Here is a 21741-nt window from a genome sequence, read left to right as displayed (position 1 = left end):
TGATAGTGTCTTATTGCTTAAGTCACCTCAGTAGTTGGAAAGTTTATTTTAGAAACATTGCACCAGATCATCATTAAAATGTGACCAGGCAGGGAGATAGTCGAATTAAGCGGAACAAGGTATTCGAAAACACACTTTGTCCCTCTTCGGCCACCAGCGGGAGCCGGTGCGCCTGCGTTAATGCTCCCCCCGGCAATGCGTGCCCAGAACATTGGTTCCCTGTTATCCTCCGTGGAGTCGCGCCTCCGTGTTCAGGCGGGCGGGCCATGGCGTTCCGGAAAGCTTTCCAAGTGGCCTGCGGTATCGCTGGCACGGCCGCTGTGGTGGTGGCCGCGGCGGCCACTACCCAAAGGCGCGGCGAGGGCCGGGTCGAGGCGGCGGCGGTGAGTTGGAGCCCGAGCTCGCCTCTGGAGCAGCGAACGGCCGCCGTCTGGGACTCCAACTGGGACAAGTGAGTGCGGGAGAGTCCCCGGTCCCCGGCCCCGGGGGAAGGCCGCAGGAAACCCCCTCCCTCTCCCCAGGTTCAAGCCCCGCGGGGCTGAGGGGAGGGAGGCGCGCAGTGTCGGAGCTGCCCACCCTCTTTCCCTCGCATTTTAAATAAACAACAAAAACTCTGCGCAGCTCCTTTCGCCGCCGGTCTCGGGCCCCGAGGGGGGTCCCCGCTGCTTCCAGCCCCCTGTGGACCAGGAGCGGCCTCCCGGGGCTTTCTGCTCAATATTTAACTCTCCATCGATATCCTTCATCAGGTGGTTGTGAAGGAGCGTCGCTCCGAAAGCTAGTGCTTCCGATTAAAGCTGTTGGACTATAACCTGGTGTTGTGTGATTTTTAACTTTGTACACCCCGGTCCAACACCGGCATCTCCGAATCGTTTAAATGAAAGTACCGTAAATAGGAATTGCTGAAAAATCTGTTCAGAGAAAACGGAGTTAATGTACCGAGTCCAGCGCCCCATTGGAGGATGGAGAGCTGGGGATCTTTAAATATCAAAGGGGTTGGGTATCAAGGGATTTACAATAAAAGCCAATAAGTGAAGTATATACTTGGATTTAGTTGAATGGCAGAATAGACATTGAAGAGCAGAATGTGGTCTCCTGTTTCTGTGTCTGTAAAACATGCAGTGTACATATATTGCTGTTTTTATTCTAGTTTGAGGTATTTTAGTTATTGTGCTGGTACAGTTTGACATCAAGGCCACATTCCACTGAATGCAGCACCAAAGATCAATAGGGGGACAGACAAACTCTCATAGAGATGTACAGCATGGAAACAGACCCTTCGGTCCAACACAATCTAGTCCCACCTGCCAGTACCTGGCCCAAATCCCTCCAAACCTTCCTATTCATATACCCATCTAAATGCCTCTTAAATGTGACAATTGTACCAGCCTCCACCACATCCTCTGGCAGCGCATTCCATACACATACCACCCTCTGCATGAAAAAGTTGCCTCTTGGGTCTCCTTGGGAGTCTTTTATATCTTTCCCCTCTCACCCTAAACCTATGCCCTCTAGTTCTGGACTCCCCCCACCCCAGGGAGTCTATATATCCTGTCCATGCCCCTCATAATTTTGTAAACCTCTGTAAGGTCACGCCTCAGCCTCTGACGCTCCTGGGAAAACAGCCCCAAGCCTGTTTCAGCCTCTCCCTATAGCTAAGATCCTCCAACCCTGGCAACATCCTTGTAAATCTTTTCTGAACTCTTTCAAGTTTCACAACATCTTCTGGTTGGAATCATACCTGGTACATTGGAAAATGGTTTTGGTGTTGGAGATAAGTCCTCTCAGCTCCAGGACATCTCTGTAGGAATTCCTCAGGGCAATGTCCTCGGCCTGACAATTTTTCAACTGCTTCATTAATGACCTTCCCTCCATCATAAGGTCAGAAGTGGGGATTTCATCAATGATGGCACAGTATTCAGCACTATTTGCAGTTCCCCAGATACTGAAGCTGTCAAAATTCTGGAATTCCCTTCTTCGGTTAACCTACAATACAAGGGCTGCAGAAGGCAGCTCACAAACATCTTCTCAAGGACAAGCAATAAATGCTGGCCAGCCAGTGATGCCCACATTCTACAAATTATTTTTTTTAAAAAATGAATTGGTTACTTCCACTAAGTTTGTCAAAATTTAATGCCGTTGTGTATATGCACTTGTACTGAAGGCAGATTAGTTCTTGATGCATGAGCTTAACAAGTTCTCAGGTGCCTAGTTAAAATGCCAGGGAAGGAGTTTTCTGATGGAATGTAAAACATTGAGAAGGTGGTGCCTGTTATAAACGTTTTTGAATTGCTTTTCATTTAGGCGGGAGCCTATTTCACTGATGAAACCCAATAAGAAAAACAAAGACGACACTGAGGATTTTACTGCTCAACTTGAAAATTACAAAGTCAAAGCCACGAGACATATCTTCCTCATCAGGCATTCCCAATACAACCTGTCAGCCTCAACAGACAAAGAAAGAAGTCTGACATCACTGGGTCTGTATTCGTGAAATTATTACTTAAGACCTTTTGTAGATTATCCTTTTGGTTGTATCTACTATTATTTTGTAATGATTATGCATTTGCTAGGATTGAGGAATGACTTTGTTGGGAAACTAGGAGCTAAGATCTTGCAGAGGAAATTTTGCTGGGCTTGGGAGAAAATATAAGGGATGAATTAGACATAAAATTCAGGAATACTCCATAGTTCTAGCAGAACCTGCCAAATGTCTCAAGTGAAATAGGTTTTGTACAAGTGAAAGGAGGAGACTGGAAGGAAAACAGTGGGAAAGTCTGTGGTGGATTAAATGACAAGTGGCTTAACTTTTATTTTGGATTTCTAACATTTGCATTATTTTGTTTTTGGACCACTTGGACAGATTTTAAAAGGAATTAGCACAGGCATAATAGATCAAATAGCCACCACCTTTGCTTTATTATTCCATGATACACATCCTCGTTTTCAGATTATTCTCACCATTTCCTGTAATTTCTCCTAGCCCTGTGACTGTTCAGATGTTTGTGCTCATCTAATGCTAGCCTGTTGAGCTGCCTCAGTTTGAATCACTCCACCACGGGTGACCATGCCTTCAGTTGCTCAGAACCTAAGCTCTGGAATTTCTTCTGTGTGTCTAACTCACTTTCTTCCTTTAAAACCATCCCTTCAAACCTACTTTTCTACTTTTAGAAAGTCAATTGGTGAACAACGATACTGGAGCCAATCTATACACAATTTCACATTTATTTACAGGTTGAATCGTTACAAGTATCCACCACCTAATTTAACCTGCCCCCACATTTTCATCTCTTTATATTTGCTCAAGAGATATTTTCAAATCAACCTGTTCAGAGATGTTATTACACCCCTGAACCCAGGCCTCCCAACCCAGGGATAGGGACATTAACACTCACTACAAAAACCCTTTATATTTACACAATAAAAACTATGTTAATGCACTCTATTTCCAAATAATTAAACACAATTGCTGGATAATTAATCTTTTAATAGTTATTTACTTTAATCAGTTTTTGATCATTATCCCTGCCATCTCCTTGCATGCCTCAGTGTCTGATTTTGCTTTATAATTTCCTGTGAAGACCTGTGGAATGGATGTTGATGTAGGTTTGCTCGCTGAGCTTGAAGGTTTGTTTTCCCAAGGAAACCCAAACATATAAATAGAAAGCGGGCTACACCACCAGTGCTTCATTCGGAGGCTCACTGACAATAGTACCTAGTATGGAGACGAAACATCTGAAAACAATCCTTCCAGCTCAGCGAGCAAAACTACATCCAGAACCTCAACCTGAGCTACAAATCTTCTCAAAACTCGCAAACACCTGTGGAATGTTTTCTTATATCAGAATTACCTTATAAACTGAGATTGTTGTAGTGCAGGAAGCCAGCAAGGTTTGATAGTGGAAGAGCAGATTACAGAGTTTGATTTGCGGTGGTGATGCCAAACTCAGATTTTAACTGTTGGAGGAAGGCCAAGTAAACCGACAAGTTCAGTTGTTTTAAGGTCCTTCGTCAGAGAGGATGTGCAGGAGCAGCCAGTGTTCCTTTAAACAGGCAGAACAATGTCCAGGACAGTCTGTTGTATGTTATAAAGAGCTGAAAATGTGTTGCTGGAAAAGCGCAGCAGGTCAGGCAGCATCCAAGGAACAGGAGAATCGACGTTTCGGGTATAAGCCTTCCTGAAGAAGGGCTTATGCCCGAAACGTCGATTCTCCTGTTCCTTGGATGCTGCCTGACCTGCTGCACTTTTCCAGCAACACATTTTCAGCTCTGATCTCCAGCATCTGCAGCCCTCACTTTCTCTCAAAGTATGTTATAAAGAGCAAAGCAGCTCATGTTTCATTATTTATGTTTTACAGTTCTAGAAATGTGTGTTTCTCATATAACATTGTTAATATATTCAGTACTTGAGCAAAGCATAGTCCATCAGACATTTGATGGAGTTTGTTTAATTTATCAGTTGAATGACTTGCTGCTTTATTGACAATATCCTGGTCATTATCTTCAGGCTGATAATGTTACTTTGTTCCAGGACGTGAACAGGCTGAACTAACTGGTCAGCGATTGGCAAGTTTGGGATTGAACTATGACATTCTCATTCACTCCAGTATGACCAGAGCAAAAGAGACAGCAACAATTATCAGTAAATACCTGCCAGGTAGGTCAGGGTGAACTCAGTCAGACTAATACTGTGTCTTACAGGTACTTTGCACATCAGTTTTTTTTCCTGATTTTTAATAATCAATTGTAGCATTAAAAAAAGTGAAATTTGCATTTGAGAGACTTGGATATTTAACAGGGACAACACACAATTAGATTTATTCATTCTCCTCAACATTTTTTCTTCTTTTAAGACACTCCTTAAAACCACTTCTTTGGCTAAATCTTTGATCACCTCTCCTTATGTGGCTTGGTGTCAATTTTTATCTGATAACACTCCTTTGAAGTGGTTTGGGATGTTTTATTATGGTTAAGGTGCTATATAAATGTAAGTAGCTTTGCATATCCATGAAGTTAGATGGATGTAATAGTCATAGATTCATAGAGATGTACAGCACGGAAACAGGCCCTTTAGTCTAACTTGTCCATGCCGACCAGATATCCCAAACCTAGTCTAGTCTCATTTGCCAGCACTTGGCCCATATCCCTCTAAACCTTCCTATTCATATACCCATCCAGATGCCTTTTAAATGTTGCAATTGCACCAGCTTCCATCACTTCCTCTGGCAGCTCATTCCAAACATGCGCCACCCTCTGAGTGAAAAAGTTGAGATTAAGATAAAAGCCCTTGACTACTTTGGGACCCAGTGATGGTTGAGTGTTGCATGCTGCGTGCTGGGAGAAACACCTAAGTCCCCAAAAGGTCTCCACGATGAGTTTTGCTCACTTCATGTCTTGATCAGTTGTAAATTCACTAATAGACATTGATCATTGTGATCAGTCATTAATTCCACTATCATGAACTAGATGGACCTTGGTCCTTTTCCTCATTTAGAAGTTTTTTAAAAATCTGTTGATGAGAATCCTGAATAGGACTCCAAAGTCCCGTTGTGCTTCAGATTTTCAAAGCCTTTCCAGTTTAGAAAATAGTCTATGCCTCTATTCTGCTTACTAAAGTGCTTAACCTCCCACCTCTCAGTATTGTGTTCCATCTGCCATTTCTTTATCCACTTTGCTAGCATGTTCCTCCACCTGTCTTTGTGTCATCTGCAAATTTAGCAACACTGCCCTCAGTTCCTTCGTCCAGATCATCAATGTATAACACGAATAGTTGTGGTCCCAACAGGACCCCCTGCTGAACTCCACTAGTCACCATCTACTGTCCTGAAATCAAACTGTCTAATGATGAAAGTTGAATTGAATGGAAATCTGGTGGTGCGTGAAGTGGAAGAGCTGCTCGGTGGGTGACATTGGCGATCAAGGCTTCTGTATCTAAGGTGAGTGGTGTCCATCGGGGCGGAAGTGCCTGCAGCGCCAGCAACCTCAGGGACAAAAGTAAACATACAAGGTAGGTATCGCGTCTCCTCCACATCACGCATCACCTTCCACCCCACCCCTCCCAATGGAACAAGGATAGAACACCCCCCCCCCACCCCGGTCTGCACCTTCCACCCCACCACCCTCTGCGTACATCCCCTGCTACTTCTGCCATCTCCAAATGGACCCCACCACCAAAGTTATATTTCCATCCCTACCACTATCGCGGACAGACTATTCCCTCCGCGACTCCCTCATCAGGTCCACGCCCCCACCAGCCCGCACCCCACTCCTGGCATCTTTCCCTGCTATTGCAGGAAGTGCAAAACCTGCACCCACACCTCCGTCCAAGGCTTCAAGGGAACCTTCCACATCCATCAGAAATACATCTGTACCCCTATCAGTGTCATCTAATGTATCCATTGCACCCGGTGTGGTCTCCTCTATCTCTTGAGGATCATTTCAGAGAACATCTCTGGGACACCTGCACCCACCAACCCCAGCACCCTGTGGCTGAACACTTCAACTCCCCCTGCCACTCTGTCAAGGACATGCAGGTCCTGGGCCGCCTCCACTGCCAAACCATTACCACCTGACACCTGGAGGAGGAACACCTCATATTCTGGGATCTCATACCTTGGGATCTGTAACCACATGGGATCAATGTGGATTTCTAGGAGAAAGTGAAGAAGGGCTTATGCCCGAAACGTCGATTCTCCTGCTCCTTTGATGCTGCCTGACCTGCTGCGCTTTTCCAGCAACACATTTTTAATCAATGTGGATTTCAACAGCTTCCTCATTCCCCCACCCCCCACATTACACATCCCAAGCCTACAACTCAGCACCGCCGTCCAGACCTGTCCATCAGACTGGACCTGACCTACCACATTCTCCCTCATCTTCATCCACCTATCACTTTCTCAGCTATCCACCACCACCACCCCCCACCCCCTATTTATCTCTCAGCCCCGACCCACAAGCCTCATTCCTGATGAAGGGCTTATGCCCGAAGTGTTGATTCTTCTGCTCCTCGGATGCTGCCTGACCTGTGTTTTTCCAGCACCACTCTGAACTAAACTCCTTCTGTGGCAGGTCATTGACCTCAGTTGCATCTTTGTAGCGAAATTGAAGAGTGTTCATACGTAGCAATAGTGGGGAATGGGGCAAAAGTATCAGTGTAAGTAAGCAATTAGTGTTTTCAATGTACTGATTGGATGTGGCATTTATACTTGCGAGCATTGTGATTCTAGGCTTGGAAATGATGAGTTGTGACTTACTGAGAGAGGGAGCACCAATTGAACCCGTACCACCAGTCAGCCATTGGAAACCAGAGGCTATGGTAAGAATGAAGCTAATGGTAACTTTCAATAAACTGCTTCTGTTGAGAAATGTCAATGGAAATCACAAGATTACACGCTGTCCCATTGGTACAGTGCATTTAATGTTTGAATATAGTTTGGCTTTCTTTTATAGATGCGGATGACTTAGCAAGTTTTTTTTAATGAACTTCTTGCTGTTATGGAGCCATGTGGATTATAAAAGTATTATAATAACTCACCCCTTTAACCCAAAACTGCTTTGCACAAAATTTCATCTCCTATTCTGCTGTTTCTACAGAACATGGGTGTCTGGATTTGTAATTAGTGAATGCTATTAGTTTTAGATACATTGAAAGCTGCACTATTGCTAACAGAGTCTACTGAGGCTGTGTTTCTGTTCTGCTGATGCTAATTGTCCCTCTCTGCGTAAGAGATTGAAGTATGTGAGACCAGTTTTGTGCTCTGGATTGATGATTGGGATGAGTCCAGATTAAGTCATTGGACAAGTTGATTTTAAATCACATCCATTTGAGTTGAATTAAATTCAGGTCACAGCAGCAAAATGCCCGTGTTTCCCCAATGGGACTCAACATATCACCATCGACACAGACATCGGGAATACTCTTCACTTGCCTCGATGAGTGAAGCTCCAATAACACTCAATAATCTCAACAAAGCAGTCCACCTTTTTGGAACCTTCTGCTCTCTACCATTTAGAAGGATAGAGGCAGCAGATGCATTGGAATACCACAACCTGCTCTTTCCCCTCCAAGCCAGCTAGTGTCCTGACTTGGAAGTACATCACTGCTTGTTCACTGTCACTGGGTAAAAATCCTGGAAGTCTCCTCAAACAGCACTGAAAGTGCTCCAATACCTAATGGATTAAGAAGGCAAATCAATGTCATCGTCAGCATGACAATTGGGGATGGTCAATGAATGATGGCTTAACCAGTGTCACCCACATCCTATGAACAAATAATCTAAAAAACTGTATTTTGATTCCTTTAGCAATAACTTGGAGAAGGAGCAGGTTACAATTCTGATGGAAGCGTAATCTAAAATGTATATTTCATAGTGTCATTATAATTGTTCTCGACATATTACACCCACTTTGATGTTGGAAAGGGAGTTCCAAGATTTTGATCCAATGCCAATGAAGGAATGGCAATATATTTCCACATTATAGCTCAGAGATGGATTTTGCCAATATGTTTGTAATTTCTAGACATTACGTCTTTCCAGACAGTATCTAAAGTGACTTACATATTTTTGAAATGTACTCAGCAGTATCATGAAGATGGTGCAAGAATTGAAGCTGCCTTCCGACGCTATATTCACAGAGCTGATCTGAAGCAAGAGAACGATAGTTATGAGATCATTGTCTGTCATGCAAACGTTATCCGCTATTTTGTTTGCAGGTATTTATTCAACGTTTGTTATAACGGGAAAGTGTAGATGTTTTATACTCGATAGTGAATTTCCAAATAGCTATTTGAGCATCAAGTCCATGTTTTGTTTAGTATAACACCAGTTTGATGATATTCATAAATGCATGCAAATCCATTTAGTTTTTATCAGTCTCAAAAATCTGTTGGAAATGAAACGTCTTGCCTGTGCACTCTTGGTAATACATTTCAGTGATGCTTAAAGATTTTGGAAAAATTCTATATTGAAGAACTGACAGGGTTGAGATCAGTTCTGCAAAGAAACTGGACAAGCAAGGATTATTTTCGTTTCAGCAAAAAAAATTAGAGGACATTTAATGGAGTTGCTCAAATCATGAGAGTAATCGAGAAATTGTTTCTAGTGGAAGGAATGGTAACCAGACAGGCCATAATTTTACCATTATCACCTGAAAAAAGCAGTGCTGCACTGACTCACGATTGTACTGACCACCTAGAGTTTGTGCTGAAATATCTGGATGGGACTTAAACCCATACCTGTAAGAGCTGGGAGCATCAAGGCTAACACCAAAATATCACAGCTACATTCAGACTTATCAAACTGAAGGAGAAGAACTCACTTAAGTGCAAACAGCCTCGCTTGATTTTGTCTTATTCATTTATAGGATGTGAGCTTCAGGAGTAAGACCAGCATTTATTGTTCATTCCTAAATGTTCTTGAGAAGGTGGTATTAAGCTGCCTATCTTTGATACAGTTGACTGGCTGGTTAGGCCATTTCAGAGGACAGCTGAGAGTCAGCCACATTGCTGTGTGTCTGGAGTTGTCTGTAGGTCAGATTAGGTAAGAATACCAGAACTCCTTCACTAAAAAAAACATTAGTGGGTTTTTAATGACCATGCAGTAGTTACATGATTATTACTATTGGTACTAACTTTTAACTCGAGATTTAGTTAATTAATTGTACTTCATTTCCCCAAATGCCAGGCAGGTATTTGAACTCCTGTCTGTAGGTGAAAGTGAGGACTGCAGATGCTGGAGATCAGAATCAACATTAGAGTGGTGCTGGAAAAGCACAGCAGGTCAGGCAGCATCTGTGGAGTAGGAAAATCGACGTTTCAGGCAGGAGCCCTTTATCAGGAATGAAGGCAGAGAGCCTCCGGGGTGGAGAGATAAATGGGAGTGGGGTGGGGCTGGGGAGAAGGTAGCCAAGAGTACAATAGGTGGATAGAGGTGGGGATGAAGGTGACAGATCAGAGAGGAGGGTGGAGCGGACAGGTGGGAAGGAAGATTGGCAGGTAGGATAGGTCATGAGGATGGTGCTGAGCTGGAAGGTTAGAATTGGGGTAAGGTGGGGGGGGGTGGAAATGAGGAAACTGGGGAAATCCACATTGATACCCTGGGATTGAAGGATTCCGAGGCGGAAGATGAGGCATGCGTCCTCCAGGCGTCAGGTAGTGAGGGAGTGGTGATGGAGGAGGCCCAGGACCTGGAGGTCCTCAGCAGATTTGAGGGTGGAGTTGAAGTGTTCGGCCACGGGGCAGTGGGGTTGATTGATTGGTGCTGGTGTCCCAGAGCTGTTCCCTAAAGTTCTCTGCAAGGAAGCGTCCAGTCATGCTGTCTACAGTCAGCTATGCTCAACTGAGGGCCACACTCTCTCAGAAATGCAAAGGACCCCTTCTGTACTATATCCTAAAAAATTCATATGGACCATCTCTGATACCTCCCTCCCCTTTCTGGACCTCTCCATCTCCATCAATGATGACCAATTCAACACTGACATTTTTTTTACAAACCCACCGACTCCCACAGGTACCTGGATTACACCTCTTCCCACCCTACCTCCTGCAGAATGCCATCCCTATTCCCAACTTCTCTGCCTCTGCCGTATCTGCTCCCAGGAGGACCAGTTCCACCACAGAATACACCAGTTGGCCGCCTCCTTTAAAGACTGTAATTTCCCCTTCCATGTGGTTAAAGATGCCCTCCAACGCATCTCATCTATGTCCCGCACTTCTGCCCTCAAACCCCACCCCTCCAACTGCAACAAGGACAGAACCCCCCTGGTCCTCACCTTCCACCCCACCAACTTCCACATAAACCGCATCAACAGCCGATATTTCCACCACCTCCAAACGGACCCCACCATTTGTATATTTCCCTCCCCACACCTATCCGCTTTCCACACAGACCGTTCCCTCGGTGACTACCTGGTCAGGTCCATGCCCCCCAACAAACCACCCTCCCCTCCTGGCACATTCCCCTGCTACCGCAGGAATTGCAAAAGTTGCGTCCACACCTCCCCATCTCACCTCCATCCAAGGCCCAAAGGAGCCTTCCACATCCGTCAAAGTTTCACCTGCACATCCACAAATGTCATTTATTGTATCCGTTGCTCCCGATGCGGTCTCCACTATATTGAGGAGACTGGACGCTTTCTCGCAGAGCGCTTTAGGGAATGTCTCCGGAACACCCACACCAATCAACCCTACCGTCCCGTGGCTGAACATTTCAACTCCACCCCCCACTCTGCCGAGGACATGCACGTCCTGGGCCTCCTCTCATCACCCGACGTCTGGAGGAAGAACGCCTCATCTTCCGCCTCGGAACACTTCAACCCCAGGGCATCAATGTGGACTTCACCAGTTTCCTTATTTTCCCATCCCCCACCTTACCCCAGTTCCAAGCTTCCAGCTCAGCACCATCCTCATGACCTGTCCTACTTGCCAATCTTTCTTCCTATCTGCTCCACCCTCCTCTCCGACCTAACACCTTTATCCCCACCTCCATCCACCTATTGCACTCTTAGCTACCTTCTCCCCACCCCCCTCCCATTTATGTAAACACCCCGGAGGCTCCCAGCCTCATTCCTGATGAACGGCTCCTGCCCAAAACATCACTTTTCCTGGTCCTAAAAGCTGCCTGACCTGCTGTGCTTTTCCAGCATCACTCTAATCTGAACTCCTGTCTGTATCCAGCTGTTATGAATTACTAGTTCAATAGCATAAACTTTATGGTACAACACATGATCTGTTTGCATTAACAAAATAATGATTTAACTAATTATAATCGGCATGGATTTTTGAATGGATAATTGTACTTGACAAATGTATTAGTTTTTTTAGGATGTTACTAACAGCATTGATAAAGGGGAGTTAGTGGATAGAATATATTCAAAATTTTAAAGACTTTTAGTAAAGATTCCCATAGGTTAGCATAACTGAAGTACGTGGAATAAGAGGTAATGTACTGGCACGCATTTAAGGATTGGCCAGTGGGCAAAAACAGTAAGGATAAATGGGTTATTCTCACGTTGCTAGGCTGTGTCTAATGGGATATTGCAAGGATCAGGTACTTGGGGTCCCAGTTGTTCACAGTATGTTTCAGTCATTTGGTTGTGTTGTCCAAGTGTAAAATTTCCCATGTGTTGTGAGGAAGACCCAAGTTAAAGGATTTGGAAAGACTTAGTAAGTGGACATTAACATAGTAGTTGGATTATAATGTGCACAGTTGTGAAGTTATCCACTTTGGTAGGAGGAACAGATGTGCAGAGTATTTATCTTAAATAGTAACCGATTAGAAAGTGTATGTACAAAGGGACCTGAGAGTCCTCACTGAATAATCACTGATGGTTGGCGTGTAGTTCAACAAGCAGTTAGGAAGGTTAATAGAATATTGGCCTTTACTGCTACTTTACTCAAATCCTTTTGCAATAATGTCTTATAGAACTTTGGTTAGACCACACCCACATGCACTCTTAGTGTCCCTTAGGAAGTATATTATTGCATAGATGAAATGCAACAAACATGGAATTCACCAGACATTTTCTTCTAGGATAATGGGACTTCGTTATGGAGAGAGGTTGGGGAAACTGGTAGTCTGAAACAGAAATTGCTGGTGAAACTCAGCTTTCTTCCCAGAGACACTACCAGACCTGCTAATTTTGCCAGTATTTCTATTTTTATGGGGAATCTGGACCACATTTACTGTTTTCATAAAATGAGGGGTGATTGAATTGAAACTTGCAAAATAATTAAAGGAGAAGCAAATTACTACAGATGCTGGAATCTGTACTGAAAACAAAAAATGCAAGGAATCACAGTGGGTCAGGCAGTATCTATGGAGAGAGAACAAGCTAATATTTTCAGTCGAGATGACTCTTCATTTCTGGGTTCTGATGAAGGGTGATCTAGACTCGAAACATTAGCTTGCTCTCTCTCCACAGATACTGTGATTTCCAGCATTTTTTGTTTTCAGTCAAAATAATTTAAAGTGGTGGATGTAGTGAATAGATAAAGGGAAAGTCACATAATTGAGATTAGAAATTCTTTTACTGTGAATGTTTGGGATTCTCTACATCAGAACAGTAGAAGCTCAATCACTAAGTATGTTTAAGTAAGGAATTGACAGATTTCTAAATTCTACTGAATGTTGTCCAGTAAATGCTGTATTTGCATATGGACTGTTTCAGTATTTGAGATCTTGCATCATTTTGTAGAGAACATCCCCACTTCTGATCTAATGATGGAATGATCTATTTTGTAATAACTTCATAGATTCACCAATATTTAATACATTTTCCAGTAATCCATGTTTTTTCTCTTTGTAGAGCTTTGCAGTTTCCACCAGAAGGATGGCTGAGAATGTGTCTCAACAATGGCAGCATCACCTGGCTTACCATCCGCCCGAATGGGAGGGTTGCACTCCGAACATTAGGAGACACAGGCTTCATGCCTCCTGACAAATTAAGTCGCTAGAACAGAACTGCTGCTTATTATTTCAAAATCTTGTGCTTCATTTCACAGTGCAGAATGTTGTCAAATACTTGAAATGATATCAGTTGTCACCATGTCTGTTTACAAGTTGATTTTTATTTTAATAATTTTCTGTACATTTTCTAATCACTCCCCTGAATCCAGGTTGTGTGTGTGTGTGTGTGAGAGAGAGAGATACAATTAATTAATGTTGATTCATTTTAGCTGATAATGGACTTGAATGATGTCTCTGCCTGTGCTACCGTATGTTTCTGTTCACTTTCACTCCCTTACCTCATTGTAACCTTGTTGAGAACTAGTAAACTTAACTTGGAGGGAGATGCAAAGTCTGGTCCGGAGTGTCTTTATCACTGTACCAGTAACTTGCTTTTTAAAAATTTAAATGATTCTCAGCATAGAGGTGTGTTTAGTCTATCAAAGAGTCACTTTTCTCTCACAGATATTGTATGCTTGAGGCAAAGCAGTGCCCCATTATCAATATTAGACCCTATTAGTACACAGTATCTTGCTTTACTGTGGTTAATGAGACGTTATTCTCCTTGGCTCATTGCTAAACCCAGCAGCAGGCCTTCCTTGCCCTGTGCAATGGGGTACATTAGCCAGTACTGCTCAGGTAGGGGGAGAGTAGTTGCTATGAATCTGACCCTCCATCAGTCATTGAGTTGTGATATCCCTGTAGGTGAACAGGCTGTTAAAACCATGAATGAAATAGGATAACTTCCCTCCATTAAAGGAAATAATTTTTTATCTTTATAGTACATTGTGTCAGAACCAATGAATTAATTTTGAAATAGTCACAGCTTTGCTGGGGAGAATAAAAGCTGACTGAAACAAATCATTATACTTGATAATTGGTGATCAAGCTGTAGAATTTGTATCATGTTTTGCATTAAGCAGTTTACTGATTTTTTTTTCCCCAGGCTACATCAATGCAATATTAAATTCATTACAGTGCTCTGCAATAAAGGGTTTTTAAACAAACTGTTGTCTTGTAGCAATAGACATATTATTGTCAAGTACTATGATTGAAAGATCACACCCAGTAACTTTCATCCCCTTGAAACCACATCCATAAAGTTATTAGAATGAGTCCTTTGATAATTATAAGTTAATTTTTCATTTGAGTTCAAAGTAGCTTCTGACCTCTAACAATCTTCCAAGAGTATTATTCACAGAAAATCTTGACCACAATTATTGTAAATTGAGATTACCAGCTAGTCCTACATCACTCTGTGGTACAACTTAACGCATGGTTGTGAAAACTGAAGTCAGTGAAGGGGAACAGCCTGTTATGTAAGTGGTGTTGATTAAGTACTGCAACTACAAGGAGTCATTCTCCATTCAATCTTGAATAAGGCCTCCCATCCCTCATCAACCAGATTCTGATTTTAGCAGTGAAAGGTTTTCAAATCAATTACTCAGAAGACCATAAATTTAACTGGAGTACTGTAAAAAGAGCATGTGCACCTTGTGACAAGCTGCAAGAGAACCCTCCCTCTGATAATTTGCTATTGGTGAGAAAGAGGCTAATTCAACTTACAACACGCTACATGCAGAACAAGCCCCTCTTAAAGCCATAATATGGTGCTAGGACTTCTGAACTAAAGATATGGAAAAGAAAATTTCATCCTCCCAATTAAATTCCAGAAAGTGCAATGTGGATTATACCTGTTAGGAAAAGCCAAAAGTCACCAATCTTACCCAAGGATACAGGAGTAAAGGAAATAGTTTATCTCAGATCTCGTCAAAAATTAGCTTCAACTCTCAAATGTTTGAATACAGCAAACACCTTCATAACCATAATGCAGGATAGAGGTTTTCATTGAGGATTAGCTCACCTTAAACAACCCAAACTGATTATGGTCATCCAACACTTTGCAAAGCCTAGATATGCAAGAGATTAACAATTACAAATACAACCCATTTAAAAATTCTTTAACAGGGCTCTTCTACTTATTGTGGGCAAGTTTTCTTTTGCTAAAAGATTGGATTACAAACTAGTCAACTGTAAAAGTAAAGCAAGTGCCCAGAGAGATGAAGTCCACCATGTGGCCAAAACAGGAACTGAATTAAACTGGGTCATCAACGTGACCTGCATGCCTGTGCTCCCTCCCAATGAGATCATCCCTTCAAGACTGGCACAGAACCTGAGCACTTAATTAAGTTGATGTAATCATTTTGGTTCTTTTTCTAAAGTGAACAAAACCTTATTTTCCAAATTCAATACTGTTTATCTGATGAAGGGGCTACACTCTCCAAAAGCTTGTGATTTCAAATAAACCTGTTGAACTATAACCTGGTATTGTTAGACTTCTGACTCAGTTTTATCTGAAAGTGAGCAACCTAGCTTCATGGTCACTACACCAATGTCTTGCAGTATTTATTGAAACATTGTTCTAGTTAGAAGTTATACCTTTAAAAATCCTACCTCCAATTTCTTAATATACTGTTTTATTGATATCATTTTTCTCACCAACATTCAATAGTAATTCATCATGTAACAGAATTTCTGCTGTTTAGGAATTCTTTGCACAGATCAGCTGAAGATTTATAAACATTAGAAACAGGCAACTTGTCAGCAAAGGTGCTTTCCTTCCCCTCGTTACACATCTTCCATATAATTACAAGTCTCTTTTTAAAAAAAAGCAAAGAAACTCACTGTACAGAAATGTTTATTAAATTACTACCTACACTAAACCAGTTATTAAATTTCAAAGCATGTTACCACAGGGAGGGGAGAATGAACTTCTTGCTCTTCTTCAGCTGTCAAGTACAGCACCTTGAAGCCAATGACAGTGAGAAATTAACCCAGTCACAATAGCATCAATACTACACTTGAACTGAGCAAGTCAGGATACAGATAAACCCACAATATAGAAATTTACAAATCATGTGTTTGATTTAATTTCCTAAGTTTTTGATTACACACAAAACTATTCAATGCAACTCAGTAACTTGCACTTGCATATTGAACACTCATATATTGTTCAATGGCTTTAAAAAAGTGAAACTCCATTATAACAATTAAATGTTTTAATTTTATGCATTTTTCTTTATTCTTTTCTCTAGTCATCATTTCACATTTACACGTAAGAAATGTACCATAAATACATGCTACATCCCAGAGGTGCAGTCTGAAAGGTCAGAGGCAATAAGGTCAGACATTTTCATATATTTAGAGGACCAATCTACTGGCACTTATGGGTGTAGGAGCAACAGTGTAAAACCACTTTATATAAGCACAAAAGTGCTTTCAGGTTAGCATTGTGTCCTAGGTATCTGTGCTGTAACAATGTGGGGGCTGAACAGTAGATGGTCTCCAGAAATTATCCAGTCATCCCATACCTATATGCTGCATTTAATTACATTAAAGGCAACAGTAATACTAGTCCATAGCTCAATTAAAAAGTACTTTTAAAAAGGCACTAAAAAGCTTGCAAAAGTCACAGATGCAATTTTCTTGCAACAATTTTTAATACAATTGACAAACGTACTGAGAATACTTAATGACCAATGCAAACAAGGTGTCAGGGAGACTGATTCATTGCTGTATGTCAGTACCTTATTTTCTCTCTTCAAATGTTTAACATAGATGTTTTCTGCCTTTCTACACATCAGTTATAGAAACTTGCTTTCTGTAGCACATTTCAGTTCCATGCTGTATAATGTTCAGTAACACACCCATAAATGTACATTCCAGCAATAACAAATAAAGCCAGTTTAATTTATTCTTCCTCTGCATGACTTCATTCCACCCCCACCCCCCAAAATAAGTGGAATCTTAGAGAAATTTCATAGAAATTAAATTGAAAAAAAAAACATAACTGCGAGTGTTACGAACATTATCAGCCTGGATCAGGATGCTGTACAATATTCAGAGCTGCCTTGGTCATGAAATCCTCAGAAAAGTTAAATTACTTTTTCTCCCAATCCTATTTTCTGGCAAGTTCAAATAGGGGACACTTTATTACAGCATGGCATAAAAAAGTTGTAATGTATTCATGTTTGGATGAAGAGATGGCAGAAACATCAAGGTTAACATTGATTACAGAGAAATGGCGAACTTGGGATAATACAGGCAATAAGGAAATGCAATGAAAATTGATTTACATCAAAAGAATACATTAACAATGAAACAGCCATTGTACATTTTAGATGTATTTAGGAAACTACATTTCTTTTTTCAAAATATAAAATCAGTTCCTTCTCTAAAATGGGCCAACATATTGTTTTCACAACAACAAATGTTAGAGCTCAGATGATTCAGTTAAGTGCAGAAGTCGCAGCACCTGGATATGGCTGGCATAGGCTGGACTGTATCGCCCTGGGCTTCCAAACTCTGAGTAAGGAGAGCTCCCAAACTTTCCTGGACTGTGGCACAGTGGACTAGATCTCCCATGAATGGAGAAACCAGGGCTGCATGGAGAACTCTGTGCAATGGACTGCATTTTTGGTCTCCCTTTTAGTATAGCAGGGCTTGGCCAACTGCAAGAACAAATAAAATTGTGAAAGCAACTGCATGTCAATTTATTTGATCCACTTGCCAGGTTTTACCTCGAGCTCTGCCATGTACACAACACTTTGCAGAACAAACTCAATAAATATTAGTTCAACATACAAGTATTCATGTCATATAATTTATTACTAAAGAAGTTGACTTTGAGGGTTGCTGGTAAGATATTTTCATCAGAAATGATAATGAGAACTAGAACTGCAAGGTGAAAACTGCCTTTGCCCATATCCCACATACATTAGAGGAAAATGGCATTGATCTGAAAATGGTCCTGAGGTTACTGAGGAGGTCCTCCCACTGCACCAACTATCTCTAGGATAGCAACATGCTATGCAGAAGTAGTAGTTAGCTGAAATAAACTGTTGTCTTCATTGACTTTATTCAAACAGGACAGATCAGGTAGGTCAGGATAAGTAGTTTATATACAGTGATTCAGAGCTGTTACACTGTACTGCTGGGATGAATGGCATGAAGATAAAGAAATCAGAACGGCCAAATCGCAGGGTAAATAATTTTCAAGTGTTGAAGATTAGTTTTGATGAACGTTAATTATATCTTTATGTAAATACTGGTCAAATTGACCACATGTCATTTGCCTTTACATTTTCCACTCCATCTGATTGAAAGACCTCAGGTTTTATTCAGGGCCTCAAGTGCATGACCAGAATTAGAGGGAATAAAAGTTGTTCATGCTCATTAAGAATTCTAAAACACTCAGTACTGTTGGAATTCCTATCCTTTGAAATGCATAAAAGCAGATTATTATGGACCAGGCCAGATCACTCAAAACATTCTTATGCAGGCAGCCAGACCGTAACTTTGTAATTTGTTTCAGTAAGTGTATAGTGAAAATAACCCAGAGTATGTTAGCTAGGCTGACTACCAGGTTTTAAAAATTTATTCAAAAGTATGGAATGAAACACAAAGAACACAATATAGAATACCTGCACAACTCAGTCTATCCAAACTAGACTTAATTATGCTGTTCCGAAAAAAACGTGCAACAGTCCCAATAAACAAACCCCCAAACAAACAGTAAAACTGAAAGAGGCTTACAGATCAAAGTTAGAAGGACAGAAGGAGAGAGCCAATAACTTTACTGTAAAATGGCTCAATGCATATAGAAAATGTTGCACTGTTTTTGTATAATGTTATACAATCTGGAACCAATATTTGCTGTTCATCATAACAGTTCAGCTCCCAGGAGAACATTTATAATAAGCATTAAATGAAATACCATATTTGAATTAGGAACAAACATTGCATCCTAATTTTTTTGCTTAAGAAAGCTGTAATGCTAGTGGCTATACTGGATTACACAGCTCTCTCTGCTGGAGGACCATTAAAACAATGGTGCAAATCTTGCAAACATATAGCCTCACAGAAACATTATATGCTGAAAATAATAGGTTCTAGACCAAATATTTGATATGTTCTAATTAAATCTTCTTGGCAATGCATGGGTTACAATAACTCACATAAAACATGTTTTTCAACACATTCTGTTCAAAACACAAAAGGCTGTTTCCTCTCTTTTAGATAATTTTTTCTCTTATTCTCAGCTGGAAGTGGTGATTACATTGGGAAACAGATGGATAGGTGCCAGCAACACAAGCACAGTGCTCGCCAATCTTTGGCCATCAAGACAGCAGACCTCCGGTCTATGCACAAACATGACCCGATCTTCTTGTTGCCAGTCATTTTATCACAGTGCCCTGCTCAAACACCCACTTGTCTGTCCTCGGCATGCTGCAGTATTCCAGTGTACAAACTGGAGGAACCCCTCCCATGCCCCAGTGGGCGGCACGGTGGCACAGTGGTTAGCACTGCTGCCTCACAGCGCCAGAGACCCGGGTTCAATTCCCGACTCAGGCGACTGACTGTGTGGAGTTTGCACATTCTCCCCGTGTCTGCGTGGGTTTCCTCCGGGTGCTCCGGTTTCCTCCCACAGTCCAAAGATGTGCAGGGTCAGGTGAATTGGCCATACTAAATTGCCCGTAGTGTTAGGTAAGGGGTAAATGTAGGGGTATGGGTGGGTTGCGCTTCGGCGGGTCGGTGTGGACTTGTTGGGCCGAAGGGCCTGTTTCCACACTGTAAGTAATCTAATCTAATCTAATCTAATCTAATCTAATCTAATCTAATCTAATCTAATCTAAACATCTCATCCTCAGACGGGTCACTTTACAGCCTTCTGGACTTAATATTGAGTTCAACACCTTCAAATTGTGACCCAACTCCCATTCCGTCTCTTTCTTTTAGTCTTACTTGTTACATTCTCTGACACTATGTCCGCCCTCCCCTCCCATGCCCCAGTGAGACTATGTTCTCTTTCAGGTCTGGCAGGAGAAACACCATTGTTCTGCCATTCTCACATTCCGATCACTGAATCTGAATGATCAACACTCCACCAGCACTTTATATCCCACCACCACCCCAACACCTGCTCTCCCCTCAACCGGCGCATAAATGCTGCCCTCTCCACACTTCACATCAGCTCTGTTATTGAGACTCAAACCGTTAGCTTGCTCTCTGACTCACTGTGATCTCCAGCATTTGTTGTTTTCAACTTTGACTTCTCTGACCCTGTTTTGGTATTTGGAGACTGACATGATCCTAAGAACTGAGGATGCTGTAACATCTGGTTCACCTGGAAATCACCTCCCCTGCCACAGTGTTTTGTAACACTGCATTCAGGCTTAACCCCTCTCATTTTCTTTAGGTCAGAAGGGTGGCCATGAATACCCACAGGAGCCCCAGTTATGCTGTCTCTTTGTGTGGTCCCTGCTCCAGTCCTATTCCAGGCCTGACCCAACCCACAATTCTTTTTCCGATATATCAGTGATATCATCGGTGCGGTTTCCTTCTCTTGTCTGGAATTGGAAAAGTTTATCGATTTCGCTTCCAATTTCTAGCCCATCCTCATTCTCACCTGGTCCATCTTGGACTCCTCCCTTCCCTTCCTTGACATCTGTGTTCCCATTTCTGAGGATAAAATGGCCATTAATATCCGCTATAAACCCACCGACTCCCACACTTACCTGGATTATACATCCTCGCACCTTGCTTCCTGTAAAGACTCCATTCTAATCTCCCAGTTCCTCCGTCTCCATCACATATGTTCCAGTAAGGCCAAACTTGACGAGAGAATCTCTGAAATGTCCTCCTCCCTCAACTGAGGATTCTCCAGCACCATTGTTGACAAGGCTCTCAATGAGGTCCGAACCATCTTCCGCCCTCACCCTGTCTCTTCCCTCCCACAACAGTGATATGGTTCCCTGGTCCTTGCCTACCATCCCACTAACATCCACATTCAGAAGATCATCAGCCGCTATTTCTGCCACCACCACCAGACACACATTCGCCTCCCCTCCAGGACACCCTGGTTCACTCCTCCTCCTCTCCCAACACTCCCCCACAGCACCTCTCCCTGCAGTCGCCAAAGATGTAACACCTGCTCATTTACCTCTTCCCTCTTCAGTATCCAAGGCCCCATATCTTTACAGGTGAAGCAGCACTTTACCTGAACTTCTCACAATCTAGTCTACTGCATTCACTGCTCAGTGTGGTCTCCTCTACATCGGAGAAATGAAGCATAGACTACAGGTGTTCTGCAAAGCAATCACCCAGTCTGCCCACAGAAATGATCCTGAGCTTCCAGTTGCCTGCTACTTGAACACCACCCTGCATCCTGGCCGACATCTCTGTCTCAGGCTTACTGTAGTGCTCTAGCAAAGGTCAGTGCAAGCTGGAAGAACAAAAC

At 42.3% G+C, this 21741-nt stretch overlaps 2 protein-coding genes across 5 annotated transcripts in view; one reads left to right on the top strand and one right to left on the bottom strand.

Annotated features, from left to right (window-relative positions):
- The first annotated feature begins 213 nt into the window (after positions 1-213).
- On the top strand, positions 214-14449 carry pgam5 (PGAM family member 5, serine/threonine protein phosphatase, mitochondrial). Of its 2 annotated transcripts, none has more exons than XM_043715434.2 (6): positions 214-451; positions 2302-2477; positions 4529-4654; positions 7224-7312; positions 8577-8710; positions 13303-14449. In XM_043715434.2, exons 1-6 carry the CDS (start codon positions 267-269, stop codon positions 13448-13450), a joined length of 858 nt encoding a protein of 285 aa, XP_043571369.1. In that variant the 5' UTR covers positions 214-266; the 3' UTR covers positions 13451-14449. The 2 variants fall into 2 exon arrangements, with proteins under 2 accessions (XP_043571369.1, XP_043571370.1); XM_043715435.2 differs by having other exon boundaries at positions 215-451; positions 8580-8710.
- Positions 14450-16121: 1672 nt separating this feature from the next.
- ankle2 (ankyrin repeat and LEM domain containing 2) overlaps positions 16122-21741 on the bottom strand; it is a 57036-nt gene continuing 51416 nt past the window's right edge. For 2 of the 3 annotated variants that reach the window (XM_043715430.2, XM_043715432.2), the window contains one exon: positions 16122-17953. In XM_043715430.2, the coding sequence (XP_043571365.2) occupies positions 17716-17953 (238 nt within the window). In that variant the 3' untranslated portion in view covers positions 16122-17715. The remainder of the gene's footprint in view (positions 17954-21741) is intronic. The other variant, XM_043715433.2, reaches the window with a different exon arrangement.

This window comes from Chiloscyllium plagiosum, unplaced genomic scaffold (assembly GCF_037043375.1).
Source record: "Chiloscyllium plagiosum isolate Xiang-an unplaced genomic scaffold, Cpla_swu_hap1 HiC_scaffold_24, whole genome shotgun sequence".
Lineage (NCBI taxonomy): Eukaryota > Metazoa > Chordata > Chondrichthyes > Orectolobiformes > Hemiscylliidae > Chiloscyllium > Chiloscyllium plagiosum.
The sequence above is the reverse complement of the archived record's forward strand: the minus strand, read 5'-3'. Positions and strand labels throughout refer to the sequence as shown.